Genomic DNA, 22,990 nt, shown 5'->3' on the forward strand with positions numbered 1-22,990 from the left:
CTCTGTCAGCTACTTTTCAAATCCCAGCATCTCTATTCTTCTCATCCACCCCTGTGATACTTTCAATTCATGAGCACAAATATGGGAATGTACAAAACCTGACAGAATTCAGAAGTGTTTGGGTAACACTCCCAGGTACAGGGTGTAATTTTTGAGGCTGTCCTGTGCAGGGTCAGGAGTCACACTTTGATGATTCTGGTGGTTCCTGTTCAGCTCAGGACAGGATATAGAATTATTCTATAATTCTCTAAGTACCAATGATTTTCATTTTCAGTGCTGCAGAGCCACCAGAGGGGTCTGAGTATGTGTGTCAGTGCACTCCTGCTCTGCCTGTACTGACCCGAGGGGGGGCAAGCCAGGAATGGAACTGGGAGATCCACGCCCAGAACACGTTCACAGAAAGTAAAAAATGGGATTTAAGAGTCTCCTTAAATATTGCCTGTGCTGACTTTATTCACCACAAGCTCAGCTCAGTCTAATTAGTGTTGCCAGGAACCCAAGCAAAAGGAATCAAAGAGTAACTTCAGAGGAGACTAAGCAGCAGCAGCAGCAATCGTCAAAGAGTCTCTAATGCTCATTCATATGCAATAATTCCAAGTGCCCAAATTTTATCCATAATACATGGCCTGCAGCAGACAGAAGGCTGTGAACTGGGAGCACTGGTGTTTCTTTGAGGAAATCCATCAGTGCACCCATGGAAAGGCTGGGAGTGTTTTACCCAGTGAATACCAGCAGTGTTTGGCCTTCCACACTCAGGACATTACAAATCTCTATCAGGGTTTTCAGAAACTCTGAGTATCCCCAGGGAGTCCTCTCTGTTCAGCAACAATGAAAACCATTCCCATCAGTGTTATTTATATTGGGTAATAACAGCAAATTACTTATATATGGACTCAATATCTCTGTGATGGATAGGTTATTAAATCGGCAATGGACGGGTCAGAAATACATCAATATTTAAGCAGCACTGGTTATCAACCCAAGGCTACGCTGAGTCATATATTTCCTGGTGCTTGGAAAAGCTTGGAGAAAGCTACAGTAACTGTCTGGAATGACTGAAGGCATATTTGGAAAAGAATTCAAAGCTTGTAGCAAACAGCATTTTCCTTAAAAACAAACGGGCAAGATTGATTCATGAAAGGAAAACGATAAAAGGAGATGCAGGGAAATTTAAAAGAGATCTGTATCAAAGAAACTAATGGGAGTGACAGGCTGAAACTTTCAGCTTGAGACAAAGAGCTGTTTGTGCAGCAGCTGAGTAAATTACTGTCCAAAACCCAGGAGAATTGTAACCTGGCTACAGCTGAGTGGGGTGTGACCCATGAGTGTCCCCACACCCCGGCAGTGCGTTCTGCCTCCTGCCCCACACAAAGGCATTTTGCCTCCAAAGAGCTCAGCAGAGATTTCTGGAGATCCTCTGGAGCTGCCCGTGAGTCTAAATGAGTGTCAGGACAAGAGGAAATGACCTGCTCAGATGAGCTAATGGACATTTCATAAGCTGAAATCATGTCAGCGTGACAGTGATAGGAGAAAAAGGAGTGGGAATTACTGAGGGAAGCCAGTGAGGACAGGTCCCTCTGCAAAGGCCACCTGCCTGACTCCCTGGCATTCTCTAATGGACATCACACTGCTGACAGACTGCAGAGGACTCCCTGGGAGCACACCATGCCATCCTGCACCTGTTAGAATGCTGAGACCTTTCCACTGGTATTTGTAGTGATATTTGAACAGGTAAACATACCCTTAAGCCTGTGAGCAGGGGAAAGCTAACACAGAGTTATGAACTGGAATGGGAAAGGCACTTCTGGTTCAGCCAGGGAAAAGTGCAGAGAATCCTGATGGGTCTCCAAAGGAAATGTACTTTCTCTGCCTCTGAGAACAGCCCCACATGTGTTTTGTCCCACCACCAGCAGTGAAGGGATCGTGGTGCTGCAGTGGCTGCAGGACCAGGATGCCTGTGAACATGCTTATGGCTTTTCTTTATATGATTATATCAGTCCTCAAAAATGGATTCAAAACTTTCCCCCTCACAGAGCTTTTGTGCTCTTAATATGGGGCAAACAACACTACTAACATGTCCTCATGGGAACTAAATGACATGATTTTTTTGAATTGAATTGAATCCTTATGATTGGGACTAACTTGGTTTTTTAATCTACTTTATTCTACATGATAAAAATCTCAGTTTTTCCATCCCTGACAGTACCATGTGACAAATTAAAAATGAAAAAATAACTTTAAACTACACAGAATTATCCCTTTGTCTAAGTCCTAAAATTAGAGTTGGTTTGAAATTATAGTTGCTCATCTTTACTGCAACTTTGTTCTTTGGTGGTGACCTCCTCCTCATGAACTTGAAGCACAACAGGACTGAGATATAAATGTTTGATTTAAACACAACAGGAATGATTAAGATCTTTTCTAGGTGAGGATTCCATGATTTGGCCCATACAAGGGCACTAAATTACCCCCTGGGCTATGTGTCACTGACTATGACCACATACATCCTAAGGCCTTAGGAAGTTACCAAACACTCATCTAACACTGGTACAACTCCAATGACTTTAGGGGAATTTTTCTAATTTATCCTTATGCCAAATCAGGTTCTGTGAACTTAATGTGTGTGTATATATATATATATATATATAAAGAGAAGTGGTTATAATATGTAGATATAATTTTCTTTTCTTATATGAAATCACAATCATGAAGAAAACTTAATTACATTTAGCCCATCTGTAGTAGTCAGAATAATTAAATATTTCTCTCTGCACTTATCTCTAATTTTAATGTCAACAGAGCTGTCCTAGTCCATGTTATGTTCCCATTAAAAAGGGAAAAGAAAATTGCTTTTAAAACCTGCAGTGAAATGATGTGAAGTGTCTGCCTTAAATGGACAAATTCAAGGAGATTTAGAGTTAAAAGTGCCAACTCTTGCAATAACTCAGTGTTATTGCAGAATATAAAGCACCCCAGACCACAGCCCAGGACAGTTCCCACAGAGGCAGTTCACAGGCTGGATCAGAATATGTTTTCCCTCCATCCCAGGCTGAGCAGCGTTTATGGGCAGGTTTAGGGGTGCAGGGGGGGTGAGCCAGGAGCTGAGACAGCACAGGGGACAGGGGTGGCAGCTGCAGGACCTTGTGTGACAGGGACACACACAGAATGGGAAGGCACAGACAGGGCTCTTGGGCCTCTCTGAATAAGGTGGGAAAGGAAGGATATGAGAGGAATAAGGAGACTTTGAACAGGGTTCAGAAATGGAAAATCCTTTGCCAAAGGACAGCAGGGTCTTAGAGCCCACAGGATATAAAATCAGGTCTCAAAATATATCTGTAAATGAGGATTCATCACTGAGTCAGAATGTTTCTACTGAGGTCCCACAGTGACCTCAGCTCTTGGACCTACATCAAGCTTAATTTATCAATGACCTAGAAGAAAAAGGACAACCATCATAGCAAGGTTTGCCCCTACAGTGGAGTACAAGATCTCCTCCAGGACACTGATACACACTCTAGGTATGACACAGTAAGATAATGTGTATTTTAACACATCTCAGGGTACAATCCAAGGAAAAAAAGCCTTAAACCATGTTTGGGGCTGATCATAGAATCACAGAACTGCATGGGTTGGAAAGGACCTTAAAGATCACCTTGTTCCAAGCCCCTGCCATGGGAAGGGACATCCTGCACAGGTTTCTCAAAGCCTCATCCAAGCCTTGAATCCAGGCCCTGACTGTCCCTGCGCAGCTCTGAGGGTGGGACAAGCACACGGTGAAGGGAGAGAAAAGCAAAAATCCTTGACTGTTCAGTAAATGAATATTCCTAAAACAGACAGGGAAAATAATTAATTCTGAGAGCAATCAGTCAGGAATATTGTGGCTTCTCTCCCACTGGCAAGTTTGAAATAGAGCTGGATGATTTTTCTTTTAAAAAATGCCCCAACTCATGTATTAGAACAAACTATCGGAAAGGAAACAGAGACCAAGGTATGAAAGAACTTGTTTTCCCAGCAAAATTTATGCAGCCTTTGAATGAAATCAAGATCACAGAGGACTGAGGTGGGGAGCACCCAGTACCAAAGGCCCTTGCTAAATAGAAAGGAGCAAATGATTCTTTCAGTACAGGGCTCTGTTTTTGGAACTTCCCCAAATCTGTTCCGCACACTTCCTACACCAGTTTCCCCAACAGTCCTTCAAAAGTAGCTCCAGATAATTGCAAGAACTCTGCTGTGTCTCAGTAGAAATATTAAGAGAGAAAGACTAATGCTAAAAGCAACTCTAAATGTGCACTTTATGCTTGCAAATATATTAAATTATTAATAAGAGAAGAGTAACTGGATGCATTTTGACAGAGAGTTTTTTTCATTTGGGCATCTCTTGGCTGTTTTTTCTGAAAGACTGACAGAATCATGAGGAAGAGTGGAAAGGAGATACAGGCAATTACTCATTACACTTTTGTTTTGTTTTGCTTTTGATGAGAAAAAAGCAAGCACTGGGATGGTAGATCTGGCCACAGACACTTTCTGCCTTCAGCATCCCCCACAGCACAAGGGGCTGCTCCCTCCCTGGGCTGCTTCAGATGAAGTCAGTGGAACAAGTGTCTCAAGCAAACAGGCAAACATTGACATTAGGTGATAAAAAGGAAAGCACACACCAAAACTCTGGGTTTAAATGGCAGGCAAGGCTGTGACAGATAAACAGGCACATGAATTATGTATCATACCTCCATCATTGTCCAGGTTATCTGCACACACCATCTCCATGACAACGTTACAGCCCGAGCCACTCCAGCCCACCTGGCAAACACAGTGCCATCCATTCTGATCTAGAGTGCACCTCCCATTTCCATAGCAGAGACCTGGGCAACCATCTAAAATAGAAAGTGGGGAAAAAAAGCCAATGAAGGAATATTTTCTCTTATTTAGCAGTTGCACAATTGTTCATTAACATTCCTACTTCTAGCACTTGTTGCCTTCAAATGATCACAGCTTGGAAACCACTTACATTTCTGGCCAAATATAGAAAAATCCCCAACTTGGTCCTTCTCTTTGCTTGCCCAAAAATAGTTTCTCAGCGAGGAATGAAGATTTTTTTAGTGTTTAATATTTTGTGCATAGGAAAAAAAGCGAGTAAAATCATGCTATAAAGTTCTAAAGTCATGTACATCTCTTTCTCTATTGAAAAATAAACTGTGGTTCACTAACAATATCACACACATAATCAAGATTTATATCAAAGACACACATGGAAAATATTGTCTAAATGACAAACTTGCATCTGTGGGCATAATCCTACACATTGCAGGGAGGGGAAGTGACCTTTTTATTCTGTTCATAAATACTCATCTGACTGAGAAAAAGCCAATTTGATTTATGCTCCAACACCCTCTTTCCACAGAGGGGAACTGAGGGAGCATTGCCTGCCTGTTCACTTTCTTCCCTCACAGCTGATTCCAACAAGACCAGCACATGACCTTTGGTGGTGCTGGTTCTAGATCAACGCTGGACCAAGGACTGCAGCACCCTCTCAATTATGTACCTGTGGTCTCTGAAGAGGAATTTGGACATTCAAACCTCGATTTCTTGCCTGTGAGAATGAGAGGAATGTGTACACTCACATCCATCTGTTTGCAGAGTGCAGTGCCAGCTCAGACATTTGTCACATCCTCACCACGTCACACATGGAGCCAAGGGACAATGGAAAAAGCTTGGCACTAAGTGTGACAGAGTGAGTGGCATCACTTCTTTTTGCCAGCATGGACATCTTAAAGGTCCTGTGCTCCCGACACTGATCACCAACACCTAGGTGTTATCAGAGAGAGGGGTTTTTTTTGAGCAGGAAAGAAGAATCAGTGCCTGACAGCCCCAGGAGGCTCCAAACAGACTTTGTCTGCTCTGTCAGGCTGTGACTCACAGCCCCACAGGCAGCACATTTCTGGTAACTTCACATGGGACACAGGATCTCCCTCCTCACCCCAGCACAGTTTACCAATCACATCTGCAAACACAGGGATCAGAGTCTGGGACTCTTGCTCAGAGAAACTGGAGATGGTTGGTACCATTTCCTCACACTGAGCTCTGGAAGATGCTCCCCCAAAACAAAATGAGCTTGGCGACCACCAAATGCCCTATAAAAGCCTCTTGCAGGGACCTGGGGGAAAGGGCAGGATGAGAGCTCTTTTGGGTAATGTGGATGTTTCTCCACTCTCAGTCAGTGTCCTGCTGAGTTAATTAATTTCTTGCACATGATTATATTTTGCTACTGTGTATGGTTAGCCTCTAAGTCAATAAATGCAATAAAATGAATGCATACATGCTTTTATTTTTATCTAATTCCCAAGAAATAAAATAAGAATCAGAAAATAAGCACTGAGATCTTTGTGCACTGCTGGTTAGTTTGGTATTTCAGGGAGCAGCATTTTTGGGAGCATTACTGCTCTGCTCACTGTGGGGCAGGCACAGGGACTGTCACACTGGGCAAGGTTCTTGCAGGACGTGAGCAAGGCACAGCAATCAAAGGAACAGCACCACACACAAAGCCACATCCAACTCAGCTCTTGTATCAAATGGTTTGAAGAGAACTGGATCACATCTGGCACAGACAGCTTTAGAAAACAAGAGCACTTCTCTACCAAAAGAAACTTACTTCAAGCATAAATGACAAAAGGTTTTTTTTTTTAACATCTCATGGGAGACATTATCAACACATGCTTTTTAGCAAGTCCTCAGCTCTGGCATTGCTCTGGGTGGTAAACAAAAGCGAAAAATGGATTTGCCTAACACAGCACATCAGCTGGTCTTGTAAAACATGCTTACATTGCTACAACCTTGCAAATGAGTTGAGCACATTACTTATTAAAATCTGCATTTTCTGCTGGAAATCTTTGTCTCCATGTGTGCACATATATCTATATTTATCTCCCTAAACAGATGTGTCATTTTTTCTGGGAACCTGGCAGTACAGAAGCTCAAACAAAATGAGTAACAGAAAACACTCCATTCCATTTTATATTTTTTTAATTTTTTTTTTGGAATGCTGATATGAAAAACTTACCTTGAACAGCATCTAAGTAGTGAGCTTAAAAAAGAAAAGAACAAAACTGAGATGGATCAGACTTCTGTACCAAATGAAAATACATTTGCTCATGGCTTGCCACCTGGGGGTTAGATTTAAAATGTCTCCCTCTTCCTGCAGGCAGCTCTGCTCCTGCTGCTGTGACCAGAACTTTGTGTTTGTGATCATTCTCCATTTGATGACAAGTGTGCTGGGGCCACACCTGGCACTGCCTGCAATGTGAACAGCAGCTCTTTTTATCTTTTTAAACATTTTGGTCCTTCTCTGGATCTGCTCTAAATGATCTGCACAAAATTAGGCTCTTCCTCCATCACAAACCTAATTCTTGGTTTAGCAAATCGGATGTAGTGAATTCTAGAGCCAGGGAATGAATTATCTTAAAATGCCCAAGATAAAGTTAACCCATGCTAGATTTTTTTTTTTTCAAGAAACAAAGGTGAGACCTTATGCTTCTCATATCTGAAAATTATATAATAATTTCACTTTGGGACATTTTAGGGAGAAACACTTGTAAACTCTGCAAAAAAAATGTCTAATTTCATTAAATGTATAACGATTACATTTTTATAGTAGACTAATGACTTCTAAAAAGATCTGGAAGCTTTACCTTATTAGGAATATTGTTAGAAATCAGCTCTAGGGAAAACACCATTAGCAGTAAGTAAAAATATGTAAATCCTCAGACAGAAAGGGAAGAGATTTAATGGGAGAATTATGGTAAATAATAGCTTTCTCTCCTCTCACCTTCTATTTTTTAAACATTTTTCTCCTTCCTGCCTACACAATTCACATATGGACATATCCCAAAGATATGTTAGGACTGAGCTCTCTTTCCTTTCCCTGGTGATTTGGGTTTTTTTTTTAATTAATTAATCTGTTATTTCCTCTACACAGAAAAAGCTGTGCCAATGCTATTCTGTGGGACAAACAGAAGCACCTTTTTCACACCTGAGTCTGTGTTTTCCCCAATCAGATTCCAATCAGAATGATGGTGATCACTGAAGGACAGGGTTAGGATTTTATATAGATTTAACTTCTGGAGGTACAAAAGGTCCTTAGCAATAGTGCAGTGGTCCCCCTCCTATCCAGGGCTGCACTCACACCTGTTTGCATTCTGAGTCTCTGTTTTCCCAAACCATATTTCAATCAGAATGATGGCAGTGTGTGTAGGACAGGGTTAGGATTTGATATATACAATTCCTGGAGGTCCCAAAGCCTAACCAATGGTGCAGTGGTCCCGCTCCCATCCAGGGCTGCACTCACACCTGTCTGCATTCTGACTCTGTGTTTTCCCCAATCAGATTTCAACCAGAACGTTGGTGATGAATTTGATGCATTTCATTTCTGGAGGCACAAAAGGTCCTTACCAATGGTGCAGTGGTCCCCCTCCCATCCGGGGCTGCACTCACACCTGCCGTCCTTGCAGTGGCCGTGCTCGGCGCAGTGGGAGTGGCACGTCCTCTCCTCGCAGGTGGGGCCCACCCAGCCCTCCTCACACTGGCAGATCCCTCTGGAGCACACCCCGTGGCTGCCACAGTCCAGGGTGCACAGCTCTGCATGGAAAACACAAACACACCGTGTGGGACAGCACTGCACACTGCAGACAGACTGCACCAACACTAATTCACTTCTGTCCGGCATCCCTCATCAGCTGGACCAGACGTGGGATTTTATCGCCCAGCACGGACCTTCTGCAATCTGCCTGCCTCCTTTTTTAGCAGTTACTTGTCAAATCATTTATTTCTTTGGGGTGGGACTACAAAAGATGGCTTTGCAGAGGGTACAGTAATAGGTCTGAACCAAACCAACAAAGATATGAAAACAAAACCAGACAATGACATTAGACATCTTTCCACTAATTCTTCTGAGACTCAATTCTAAAATCTCTTATAAACTCAAATGCTGTGAGCTGAATTAAAGGATAGAGCAGCACATAAAATACATATAAGCAAACCAGTCTTCTAGATATTCAAATGTTTGTAGTGATGACAGAATGGCCTTCCCTTGCAGCACAGAGAGGCATCAGGAAGGCAGTAGGAGATAAAGCAAGCCCCTCACCCTGTTAGCAGTATGCAACATTACCACATCCCCCTGCTTCTAAAATGGCTTTTAGGGATTTAGACTTTGTTCTTCCTTTCTGACCCACATGAGCCAACTGCTAAGAAACCAGGAAAGCTGTTTCAAGTAATTCCTTCTTCACTGACCTCAGAAGGATTTCTCTACCTGGGCACTGCAGAACAGCCCTGATCCTGAACTGACATGAAAGTCCTGAATTGTTTTGGTACATCACCACAAGCTAATTGCAATTCTTATACCTCCATGTATAATAAAGTTGTTCCACATATACTAAATGAAAAAAACGGTTTCATTAGAGGAAGGTTCCATATAGTTTGAATTTATCTAGAATAATTATTGTAAAGACACAGAATTTGCTTGTTAACTTGCAATTAACCTGCTACAGAAATGTCTCCCTTTTTCCTCTTGGAAAGCAGCTGATAGCACTTAAAGTATAAGCCAAACACTCATGTCTGCTCTGATTTCAAATGTCAGTGCTACATATTTAGTTGTGGCAGGATTTTTCCCTTGACAGATCTTAAACAATGATCATTTACATCTTGGAACTATTGTATATAAACACCCTTAAAAGCATTTGTAGTGACAAATGCTGTCACTTACAGACCAGGAAAAGGTTTTAAAGTTTAAATTGAAATCTTATCTTTCAATCATTTTAACACAAAGTAAAAAGCAGCACAGAAGTGGAACAGCACAGTGACATCAAAGACTTGCTGGGCTCTGTCTGGAGTGAGAGCTTTGCCCTGCTTTGTGTTAATAGCCAGGGTGACAGCACAGTGCACAATCAAAAGGATGGGGGAGTGCAGGAGCCTTGTCCAACTCCAAGTCAGAAGCAGAAGGCACGGTAAAGAACATCACAAAAAATTCAGTAAAAACTGTCTCTAGGAAGTCAAAATCAGCTATATAAAAGCTAACTGAATTTACTAATCACAGGGAGTTGTGTTATACTGGAGTACAAGATAAAAATAATTATCTGATGATACAATTCTATGGTATTCCTGAAAAACAGTATGTAGAACAAGAAAAGAGATTGCTCTGTTATATTCCAGTGAAAAACTGTGCTGAGTCTGGGGCATTGTACCTTCCTCAGCTACCCCAGCTGACCTACACTTCAGCCAATTCACACTTTTTTGTCACTGAGGCAACCTTGAGACTTACATTCTTTTTGGTGATTTTACAAGGCTTCAGCAATGCTGTTGACCATGATAATGTATTCTTCTGCCAAGCAAATCCAAGATTCTCCACAGACTCCTCATGCAAAGCAAGGGAAATCAAGCCTAACATCATCCTTTTAATGCTATGGTAGAACATGCAGCTTTAATCTACAGCTAATTCAAACAACTAAGATCAAAAAAAGGATTATCAGTTCAGGTTGTCCTGTTTTCAAATGCAAAACTATTTCTTAACTCCTTCTGCAGATAAACAAGCCCAGGAACCTCTGCCACATGAGCATTTCTGTTTGTATTGAGGGTCTCTGCCAGACTGGACAAAATGAGCCACTCCAGCAAATGCTCAGGGCCCAACTGCAATAGGAAATCCTACAGGAACTTTAACTGAGTAAACAGCTTAAGATAAAGGCGATGTGGCAAAAATTCACACAGAAGTAAAGCTGGACAGCAAGGCAGACATGATACAACTGTTCAGGTCACTGGAGCATCTGCTTCCTTCCAAAGCAGCTGGTCCTACAGGACACAGGAGCACCACAAAATGCAGCGGAGCCAACAGTGGGGAAGTGCTTTCAGCTGTGGGTCAGTGCAGCAGCTGAGACAGCCAAAAATGCCTTCTCTGAAACAGCTTTTCCTCTCCTCCTCTTCCTCTTCATCCATCTCCTGGCTCTGTGGTCCCTGCCTGGAGCTTACATGTGAAACTGCTGAGGTGATTCAGGTCATGGAAGTGGCAGACAATTATTCAGTTTATTTTCCTGGGTTAATACCTGACAGCTAGCTGAGCTACAGCAGCCCAAGGAGAGATCAAAGTAACAACACAGGCAGCATGAGGGAGGAGATGCAAAGCCCAGCCTGGACAGAGACTGTCCTGCTGAGGAGCCACAAGCTGTGCCACCACCTGAGTGCAAAGGACGAGAGCAGAGGGATGAGTTCTGTAAGGTGACAACTAGGTACAGTGTGGATCGGGTGACTCTGGGATGTCACATCACCAGCCTTTCCTTGTGCTGTCCCATTACTGCCATTCATTCTCACAATTCCTGAAGTTCCTTCCCCACGTTGGTGTTCAGGCTGTAGGTTCACACAAAGCCACCTCTGCCCTGCCACTCCTGTGTGCCACAGCTCACTGGGACCCACACCTGCCTGCCTGAACTCTGGGCACACTTGAGGCAGCTCCTCAGCACATGGCAATTTTCAGGGCTCCCAGGAAACCCAGTCACCCAAATCCACATTAATTCATGGCACTGTGTCAGTTTATTTTGCTAAAAGTTAATTTTGTTTTTGAACAAAGCCCAGCCATGCAGAGTCACTGTGAGCAGGGTGCTGGGGGCTGACCTCAGACTTCCTGCAGTTTCCCCCAGACTTCCATCAAACACAGTTTGCATCAAATCTCAAATTCTGAGTCCTTACACTCACAGCAATTAATGAAGAAGAGACTTCAAAGATGTTCAGCTCAGTCTAGAATTTTTACAGACACGTCCTCAATTCTGAATGCTCATTAATTTCTTGGAAAAAGGCAAATGTGACTTGTGAACCATTATTTGTACATATTCTTGAGAAGGAGACAAATAGTTGATCATTCCTGAGCTAATCTAAAAAGCATTAAAAATGCACTCCACACTCTTCATTTTAATTACCTAAGTCAACAATGAGTTCTTTCATATGTGTTTTATAATAAGTTCCTACTTATGTGTTATGAAAAGGGAAATTAAAGCTAAATATTTTATAATTTGTAATGATAAGGGAAGATTTTAATGTTAATTCAACATGTATCAGAAATAACTCCTGGAAAATCATGCTAAGAATACAAAACTATATGTAAACAAAAGTGGCCAACCACCAGGAAGCACTCATTATAGTTCTGTTCAGTGGTGAGTCTTGTTCTACAGAGAGTCTAAACTTTCAGCATTATATTAATAATTTTGCTATCCATTTCTTAATAAGTGCTTTTCCATAAAGATTAGAAATTAATCTACCCCGACCTTCACCCAATAACCTTAACTGCCAGAGGCAGCAAAATCACCTATCTAGACCTAATAAAGAAGTTTTCTCAATTTAAATATACATGGCATTTAATAAGTTCACATGATAATTTCAACAATGTTCCTGAACTTTTAAAATTACCTTCCTGCTGTGTCCTGGAGACAACCCTGTTCTAGCTTTCATTTCCAGCAACTGACTTTATTAATACAATTTTTTACACCACAAAAGAGTTCAAAAATGTAAAGTTTTAGGAGTTTCAAAAGCACTGGAGCTTTTTTTTTTCCTGTAAAACCTAATGGAAATTTGTTCCCCTTAAAGAAGGTCACCTAGGAGTGCACTGTAGAGGTTTCATGCAGACATCAAGCTGTACATGTCTGTACTAGAAGAGATGTTATTTTTATGGTACAGCTTATCTCATTTTTCCCAATTTCCATAAACTTCTTTGGCAATCTGGATGTGAACTGATCTCGAGTTTTCCAGCAGTGTCACAAGATGGTAGTTAGGTGTGTAAATTTTTACATTCTCAGTCAACCACAGCCATGCCAATAAACTATCCTTGGAAGAGTCCAAGGCCAGGCTGGATGGGGCTTGCAGCCTCTGGTGTTGCAGAAGATGCCTTTAGGATGATCTTTAAGATCCCTTCCAACCCAAACCATCCTGTGCTCTATGGCCAAGCAAGGGATAGCATTTTTAGGGGCAACACAGCAATACCCCACGGGTTCCACCAGTGCCCAGTGCCACCTGCTCCTCAAGCTTGAGATGGAAAGCAAAGGGAATTGTAAATGTCTCCAAAACACTAATGCTGAACTCCTTCTCTGGCAGCTGCCAGGCTTTGTGATTGTGTTCCCTTTGGAAAACTGAAGCCAGGTTCCTGTGTGGAGAGGCAGCAATGATGCATTGTCCCTCTGTTCCCTGTCCTCCACACCCCCATGGAACATGGGATGGGAACCTGCCACAGAACCTCCTGTGAAATGTAGTACAATCAGAAATAAATCAACATGATAGATCACCACCAAATGACTGATCTGTTTTAACATAAATTTATAAAGAACAGAGCTGCAAAAAGACTTCCCAGGATCATTTATTATTGTTTCAAATTAAATCATGCCTGGCAACCCTGAAAAGCTCTCAGCAACAGAGAACAGGACTACACTGTGACAGGCAATTTATACCCATATCAGACCATCTTCACAGACAAATACTCTCTTAATCTAAACTTTTCTTGCTGCAACATTCTTGATCCTTCCCTTCATGCATGGCATGCTAATATCTGACACTGAAATATACTAAAGGTCACCTCACGGTACCACAACAATGAGCTATAGTTCAGTGAATAAATTCAAAGCAACTCTTTCTGCAAAACTATTGCATTGAATTTATTATCATACATCTCTCCAAAATAATTTTTACAGTCATTTCCAAAGATTCTGTCCTTGCCCAAAGTGGAACATGGTGGCCCATCCCAACAAAAGACTGAAAGAGTGAGATTCATCTCACCTGAACTGAGACATTTGTCTGAAATACTTTTCTTTCACAGTCTGTCATCAGACTAGAATGCTGAAATTTATTCAGCAATTGATATTTATCCTTTTTGACACTCTCACAAAGCAAGACTGTAGCATGCATATAAAGCTATGTTAAGCCGAAGAAAAATTATTTGAAAAAAATCTTAAGGAGAAAACAAGTTCAACTTCAAATTGTATCTGCCCTCATTTCTGGCTCTGAGTGATGTTAGAGAGGCTCATAACATATTCCATTACAGCTTTCCATGAATTACACAAACATGGACATGCCTTAGCCCCCTCAAATACCATTTTATCATCTGTCTTCTTGATGTCTTCTAATACTTTAATTCATATTAAGTACCCCCTTTCCTGCATGATTACATGACTGATAACCTGTTTCTGTTTCCTCTTCAGTAGAGCTCTGGGTCTTGTTATGAAATGAATTAGTGATTCCAGAAAATAAGCTTTTGTGTGGTCACTAGCATTTAAAAACTGTAGATATTTTGGAATTAGGTTTGAACTACCCATCCTGGGCCCCACACCAAGGCCAATTGTGAAGTTTGTGGCACAGCTAAAAATTAGATGTTAAGGTGTTAATGGGAGACAGTGGGTTTTCCAGGTGTTAAGAGGTAGAGTTATTAGTGTGAATCTTTTAGCCACCTTAAGAAACAAGTGAAACAACATCTATTTATATTCTTTCTGTGCTGTGTGCCAATGGAAATGTGTCTGCGTTTGTAAACTATCTAGAAGAGTATATAACCTGCCATTTTAGATGAAATAAACGGACTTTGTAGAATTAACCATAGTGGTCGTATCTACGTCTGTCTCAGTCCAACCCTCTCCTATTATCGGTATCCCTGGCTTCAAAAAACAACCAGCCCAGCTGAGATCTGAGTAAAGGACTGGCCCAGGCACTGCTCATGTTTTGCTCAGTATTATCTCAGGAGCTGCTCTACCAGCAGGCAAAGAGGCACTTCAGGAGGCTGGGGCTTCCTCAGAGAGACAAGAGGTGCACAAAAGAACTCCTGAATAGCCAGTAACCTCAGAAAATAAATGGGGGGATCTAAACTTCACCCAGCCCTGACTACTATTTGGGGTAATTCAGACACAATTATTGCACAATTATCAGCTACATCTACCAAAGGCAAAACTTCCCCAAAACGTCTTCATTGCCCAAACATTACCTCATTTTAAACCTTCCTACTGTAAGTTCTATGTAGAAAATCTTCCTGGTGCCTTGCCTTGCAGTTACCTAAACTACCTTTCTTATCTTCTTACCACAGGCCACGACACATAAAATAAAATAAACCCACTGGAACTGAAATGCCAGATCCTCACTGTTTGTTCTGAAACTCAGAGTGTTTCACTATCCATGCAGTGCTGGTTTTAATTGCTTTCTGGAAATATTCCTACCATCATCCCATTGAACTTATTCTTAATGCATTAGGTACTCCAGTACCCAATTACATATTATTAATATAATGCCTCCAGTAGGAAGGTTGCCATTACACTACTGTGTATCACAAGATATGTGAGTGCAATTGCACATAAAAAGCCCTGTAAGGCAGTTTCTGACAATGCTACATCTATTTACAAGTATCTTTTCCAAACTGGAAGCCTCAATTTGCATGAAAATTTATTTGTGTAGAAAAGTAATCAGTGGACAGATAGAAAGGTCTAGAGGGCAAATACAACAGAGGCTGGGGAAATGACAGAGCAACTTTTTCCCCTTCTGAAATCTTTTATCACACTTTTTTCACCCAGCTTTATTTTTCATCTGATGAAGATTTTCTTCCTGATCCAAATCCAATTTATATATATAAAAACCCCTCACTCCGTATCGATTTCACTGTGGTTCAAAATGGTATTTTTACAGTACAAAAATTTAATCAATACAGCCCGAAGAAGCTGGACTGGTAATGGTAAACATGCTAACAGATACTTCATTTCAGGCAGCCAAAGCACTGCAAATTGATACCACTGAAAGGAACCCTCATTTGGCACAGGGAACATCTCTGTTTTCACAGCCAGAGCGCTGGTGTGAAGCAGAATAAACTGTGCAGGGCCTGCACACAGGAGACCTCAGCTGCAGAACTTGTGTCTTCTTCAGAGATGATACAGTTGGCAGCTTGGATGAGGCCAGGGTGGGCAACATTTAAAATAAATGAGCAGAAGTGTAACCTATCAGCAAGGAAGACTGGACTGACACAAGGGCAAGGAGAAGCACACAGAAATCCAAACAGGACATTTTAAAGATAGTGTTGTGTAGCCCTGATTCATGCCCAAGATGTATTGGTTTCTTAAATTCCTTTCTCAAGGAACTTTCTGTAACCAAGAGAAATGTTTTTGTAACTGCAAATCTGTTTATACTTTTTCCATATATTTTATATGTTTTATATTTTTCCCTAGGAGGGACTTCTTGCTGTCCCTCTGCTCTGACCAATGTGAGTGAAGAGGTTTGTCTTTGTGTCACCAATCAGACTGGTCTGTGTAGAATAGTATAAAAGGGGGACACATCCCAAAAATCAAGGAGTCATTTTCAGCTTTCTGAAGTTGGAGTCTTTGTGTTCTTGTGGTGTAAAACAGTGTCATTGTTGCCCGAGTAAATGTGGAGCTTCCTTGTCAAATTTGGTCCTGTTTTATCATTTGTTTTCACTGTTTCATTTCAAGCTGTACTTGTAGCAAAGCAGTGAGATGTCAGCCATCACTGGAGGTTTATACCCTGACTAACAAGCTCTGAAACCCTCTGCAGCACCCCAAGAACCACAAAAGGAAGTGCTGTGCAACTCTGCCTTGTTGGATGTTTTGTTTGATCAGGAGACTGGAATGAAAGCAGCCCAGAACAATCTGCCACGAGCCCTATGGAGTGTGATGAAAGCAAAGCCTTTGTGCTCCCTCACAGAGAGGAAATGCAATTCACACACCTTGGGCTGAAAAGCCACTTGTGCAGGAGAAATGGGAAACCCGTTGAGCAAGCGGCAGACCACAAGGATCAGGGAATGTATGAGGTGATAACGACTAGAAACAAGGAGAAGAACCATGGCTTTGTGGGGAAAAGGGAAACAGGCAAAGAGATGGCTCAGCAGGTTCATTCACTGCAGCTGTCTCTCAGGTACAGCCTGAACTAATTCAGCATCAAAAGAAAAGAAAGGTTTTGAGACATCTATTTTCAGTGAAACTTCACCAGGATGTCTGAGGGGATCAGGATATGTCCATAGAAGCTCTAAATCTTCTGTGGTACACAGAACAGTTATTCAGATTCATCTGTGTAAAAGCAATGGCAGCCCATGAGTACCAGAGTTGCCCTTGGTGCTCAAACCAGACACCGAGCTGGCATTCAGAAGGAAAGGGGATAATGATGTGCAGAATGTACATCTCTGCCCTGGGACTGAATGCTTTTAAGAGAACGTGATTTTTATCTTATTTTTTTTCACTGAAGAGCCAGTCTACACAGACAGATGGAAATCTGCTACACCTGGAGAAGAGAAGCTTCAGGGTGACCTAACTGTGGCCTCCCAGGACCTGAAGGGAGCCAGGAAGAGGGAGAGGAACAGGGGACAAGGGCAGGTAGTGATAGGACACAGGGAAATGACCTTAAACTGAAAGAGAGTGGGTTTAGATCAGGTATAAGGAAGAAATTCTCAACTCTGAGGGTGCTGAGTCACAGACACAGGGTGTGCAGAGAAGCTGTGGGTGTGTTCAAGCCAGGCTAGAAGAGGCTCTGAGCAACCTGACCTAGTGGAAGATGTCTCTGTTCACAGCAGGGAAGTTGGAGGATGCCTTTAAACCCAAGTCATTCTATGATTCAATGAAACAGTGAATCAACTGAAATAAGGCTTTGGTCTGTGTGTTCCCAACAATGCATCTGTATTACAGGAAAAACTATTGTGAGAAATCAAAAGTCATCACCAGCTTCTAAGTAACATCTCAGGTTCCCAGGCAAAAGCAAAAGCAGATGAGGAAGCTGACCTTGCTTCCTCCTCTTCTAGCACAAATCAACAGCTCCTTGGACAAACTCAGCAGTGAAGGAGAAGCAGCTCTTGCACAAAACTTCAATTAGCACAAGTTGCACAGCGCTCAGCACCTGCCTGGGAGCTCTGTGTCCATCCACAGGCAGGGAGCAAACGTCTCTGTGCTCTCAGCTGAGCCTGGGCAGGTGAGAGCAGGCACAAACAGCTCCCAGGAAACAAAGCAGAACCTCCTCTGTGTCAGCAGCACAAACAGAAATAGCAGCAGGCAGCTGCTGCCAGAGCAAAGGTGCAAATCGTGACTTGCATTTGTCCTGGGGAGCCTGGGATGAGCTCCCCAGAGCTGGCAGGGCACCAGCAGGCTGCCCACCCTTCCTCAGGGCACTTCTGAATTCAGCACAGGACAGGAGAACCATCACCACTCATGTGAACAATCAGCTCTCTGCACTCCCTCACAAAATGATTTTGGACTCCAGGTGACAGACACTATGTTAACAATCTGTTTATAAAACAGCCAAGGCTTCCTGGACTGAAGAGTGACACCCCCAAATGTACACTGCAGCTACAATACTCAAGGAATGATTGTCCCTTTGCCATTAAAATATTCTTGGATAATTATTATAAATTTACTTAAAACATATTACCCAAGCCAAAACATTTAAGCAGATGTCCTTAATGAGGCCAGAGACTGGGAAATCCTTCCATGTCTACGGATATTACCCTGGCAACAACATACACAACCAAACCCCTTAGAAATGCAGTATGGAGGGAAATTCTCAGAGGTTTGACTTTTATCAATAGCAATTGCCTATTTTCAGAGGAAGTTAAAATTCAGACTCTGCTGCATAAACATGTTGAAATGATAGCTATTTTTGTGCAACACTTACCATGACAACAACAAATACTATAAATATCTGCTTTTTAGGGAATGATGCAGCACATTTTGCACAATAGATGTTCTGAAATTCACTGAAGGACAAAACCTCTAGTTGTTCTAGTGTTCTTTTGTACCCTTGCTCTAGCAATTCCCATTTGTGCTTTTCCAGCTGGAGGAAACAGAAGCTCACTCTAACACGAGAACCCCTCCTTTAGAAAACAGTGGAATGGAAAATTCGTGAGAAATTCATCTCTGGATTCAGCTTAGCAAATGAAAAGTGGAAGATTTCCTGTCATTCCTGCTCTGGAGTTCATCTGGGCTGCTTTTCCCCCTCCACTGCAGCACCCATCAGAACATTCCCACAGCCTCTCTACTTCAGAGCCCTCTTTTACAAAGGGTTATTGTGGAGTCCAAGCCATCCACAGTCAGAATTTCCCTCCTGACATTTCCTTGAACACAGACCGTTCTCTCATCCTGGATCCTGAATCCCTCACGGAGTTTCCCATCCTGGATTCTGTAATTTGTTCTAGCATGGCTCTTAATCCCTGCTCAGCAGACTGACTCCTCTGCAGGCCACATGGCTGAGACCTAAAAGAGGCATTTCACTACAAATATGCACCCTCAAAGCCCTTGCTTACCTAATTCAAAGGTCCTTGAACCACTCTGGCACCTGAGCTGCTACTAAAACTCCACTAACTCACCAGTGTTTGCTACCAGACAATGACAGCAGCTTTATGTGAAGAGCTGTGGTGCTGCAGCCTGCAGGACCTTGCAGGACCTTGCAGGACCTTGGGCACACACAGCACAGGAAGGGGACATCCCTGAAAGGCCGGGCTCCCTGGAGAGACATCATGCCATGAGACAGGAAAGGCTCTGTCAGCTACCCAGGGTAATCAGAATAATTTGGGTATCTCCCTCCTGAGTAAACCAAGAGATGCTGAGACAGAAGCCCCAAAAATGGGGCTGTGGATTCCACCCTGTGGAAAAAGGAACACCTTGCTCTGGATTGGACCAGGATTTACAAAAGCTGACTTAATTAAACTGCATTTTCACTGGAATGAGGAGTATTTCCATTAATTTCTGAATGAGGTGCAGACAGCAATAGATTAAGGATCTTAATTTTCAGGAAGAAAAAGGAAAAGGAAGGGCCATTATTTTTGGCATATCTGCAAAATAAGCAGCAATCAATTGAAAAACACCCCAGGTTTCCTCATTGTATATCTCACAGCCTTGACTTATCCTATTTCTTAAATCAATACATTACTACATCAGGTATTTTTGGTTCCCTGTGGACTGATTTAAACATGTAGGATAATTATTTTTTATTGGAGTGCTTCTTTGCTGCCTTAAATTTCTCCTGTTTTAAATTCTGCAGCAACACATATTAAGTGTTCCAATCTTTAAGTAGTACATTTTTAATAGAAACCTTGCTCACCAGACACATTTTTGCAAACTCTTGCAACTCTACAGGAGATACAAAAATCAAACTACTCACACACCGTTTGTGGTTTTTTTTTTTTTTTTTTTTTTTTCAATGAAATATACAGTAGTAGGGAAGAGCCTTTCTACAATGCTAGACAATGTACAGCAGGGGAACTTCAATCATCCTTTTAATTAGCAGAGCAGCAACAGGCAAAGCTCCTCACAAATCACAGAAAGAGGACAGTTAGATGAAATTAAGCAATTCCATCATTTCTAAAGAACAAAACAGTGAAGGACGTTTCTGGTATAATTAAAAAGTTCTTGGGATTTGTCTAAAACGGGGAGCAGGGTAGAAGCACCAACTGAGCAATCCACAGAAAACGCACAACATTCCATCAATGCACTGAGGAAATTTCAAGGCTATTTGCACTACTGCAGGCTCTTTGTAGTGAGCATCCTTGTCCTTGGCAAATGAGAGTGACTGACACCCCTACACTGCAATTCCCTAAACCTGAAGAGCTTCTGATTACGATGAAATGGGTTCACCTAATTATTTTTTCAAGCTGCAGTTTTTGATGTTTAATTTTGAAACCTATTTGAGATGTCTTGAACTATATTAATATACTGCATTATGCCTTCATTTCTTTTTGAAGTACTGTACTGTAAAAAATGCAGACTTCTAATGATTTTTAAATTACTCCACTCTGCACATATCAATTTACAACAATTACAACATTTTGCATTTTTCAAAGCACTTCAGTTTTAAAGAGGTTTTTTGCTTCACCAAAATATCGAAGGAAGAGGCTGCTGATTCATTTTTGCCCTTTGTAAAATTACCACCAATCTTGCTAGGAGAGCTTCACCAAAAATAGATATGCTAAATATATACCATCTCCATATAATCATTTTAGGATGAATGTTTTTTGTGACTAAGAACTGCCAGTATTCTTTTCCCAATCATAATTAGGTTGCTTCAGTGATATTAATGGATTCAGTGGAATGATGACAAATGTCCTGGAGTAAGGGGACAGAGGCTGGCCTACTTTGTCTGAACAGAGTCAAAAGAAATGAATGCAGGACAGGATGGCAGAGCCATCAGCTCTGTCATAGATCTCTCACTCTGTAATATTTTAGGCACAGTCCTGCAATTAATTAGTGACTCAGGGTTGGATTCTCACCTGAACCACACTGGGACTGCACTGCTCGTACCACTGCAGTTACACTAATTCATGCAAGGCTCTGCCCCCCTGAATAACTGAGTCCATTTTCTCTTGATATTTCTCTCCCTTAATCTCAAGGCTCCATGTTAAAGGCGTCAATCTGAGAACAGAAAATGAGTTCTTTTGTTCAGCTGATGCTGCACCTTCAATTAGGCAGAGCTTCCCTTCTACCTGACAGGAGCAGTCAGGAGTTTGATTTTCTCTTTCTGAAAAGCACAACCTAGACACCTCAAGGGGAGATGACTCATTAACATCAAGGCATTTTGGGTGACAGCATATAAATAAAGCAACAAAGATCCACAGACAGTGAGCAGAAAGATGATTATACTGAAGTCCTGGTGACATTCAAATCGCGTAATATCAGTCTCCCATCCTCCTGCCTGTGTCGTGTCCTGTAGATCACACCCCTGCGGCACAGGTCAGCTGAGATCTGTGCTGAAGGTCAGGCTGATAATGGATTTCACATACTGTCATAACAGGCTTCATCACGGTGTAAAGATGCTGAGACTCTGAAATAGTCCAGGGATGACCTTTTGCAGTACAGGTGGTTTTCACAAAACATTTTATATGATCAGTCAGACTTGGAACAAAGCACGAAACTTCTGTTCTCCACATCTCGTAGAGGCAGGGGAAGACTGAATGAGAAATGGAACTCAGGGTCTTGTGCAGGTCTCTTGGGCACATCTCCTGTCAGACAGATAAACTGATAATGGCTAAATGTCTTTGAGCACTTTGGTGGGACGTGCCAAAGGATGACCAAAGTAGGAAAAAACTAAAATTAAATGGGCAAAGTGATAAACAAGACAGCAATGAATTACCAGGCTAATCCATCTCCCTCATGGTAAATACATGTCAGTCTACAACCACATAGAACAGTTCCAACACTCTGATCTTGTCCATATAAGAAACCAAAGACAGACAGAAGGCACTTTTTAAATTTCTCCTCCTGATCACATATGGCTATAGAAAAGAAATAACAATGTTGTTTTGATTGGTGTAGCTAAAAATCTGCCAGAATCTTTCCAGGATGAAATTCAGTTGATGCTGCCTAAAGGAGGAAGAATCAGGGGTTTATTATCTGTGTGTTTGTAGTTAGCTCATAGGAAGAGCCTTTACAAAGATGCTCATAAGCAGCGAGGCAAAGCTTAAAGGAAAGCCATGTCATCTCTGGGAGAGGTAAATTGAAATCTGAGCTAACAAAGGAAAGTGACTTTTCATGGAAGTTCAATATTGTAGGTTAGAAAGAGGCCAAATATATCTGAAACAGATATCCAGCTAAGGATATTGAAAGGATGGATCTGAACAGAGCTGAACAAAAGCCAGCCTAAGTTGTGTCCTACAAGTAGGATAGGATTAGCAATACTGAGTGGCTGAACAACTTTCAAGCCATATTGAGCTGCTTTTATTGAGAACCAATTTAAACACAATGAAAACATATCCTGACAGCTGTTTTGGGGTTCTGCAAGAGGATTTTCTGGCCCTGAAGGGATGGCAATTGTCCAGCAATAACTTTGGAAATAGAAGGAGTATCTGGAGGTGCTGCAGTGATATTGGTTTGTGCCAGTCCACAGGTCAGAGCAGAGATCAGGCTGGACACTGGTGAGGACTTCAAATAATTTGCCAGTCCTTCACCTCACAGAAAGAAACATGATTGCAAGACTTTGCACCTATTCAAACCAGGAGTGGAGGGAGCAGGTTTTTAGC

At 41.9% G+C, this 22,990-nt stretch overlaps 1 protein-coding gene across 2 annotated transcripts in view; it reads right to left on the minus strand.

Moving 5' to 3' along the window:
- The window catches only part of TENM1 (teneurin transmembrane protein 1), a 136,884-nt gene that overhangs the window by 82,860 nt on the left and 31,034 nt on the right, over window positions 1-22,990 (minus strand). For both annotated transcript variants that reach the window (XM_083876528.1, XM_083876529.1), the window contains one exon: window positions 4,725-4,871. In XM_083876528.1, the coding sequence (XP_083732654.1) occupies window positions 4,725-4,871 (147 nt within the window). The remainder of the gene's footprint in view (window positions 1-4,724; window positions 4,872-22,990) is intronic.

Source organism: Zosterops lateralis (assembly GCF_965231275.1).
Source record: "Zosterops lateralis genome assembly, chromosome: 21".
Classification (NCBI taxonomy): domain Eukaryota; kingdom Metazoa; phylum Chordata; class Aves; order Passeriformes; family Zosteropidae; genus Zosterops; species Zosterops lateralis.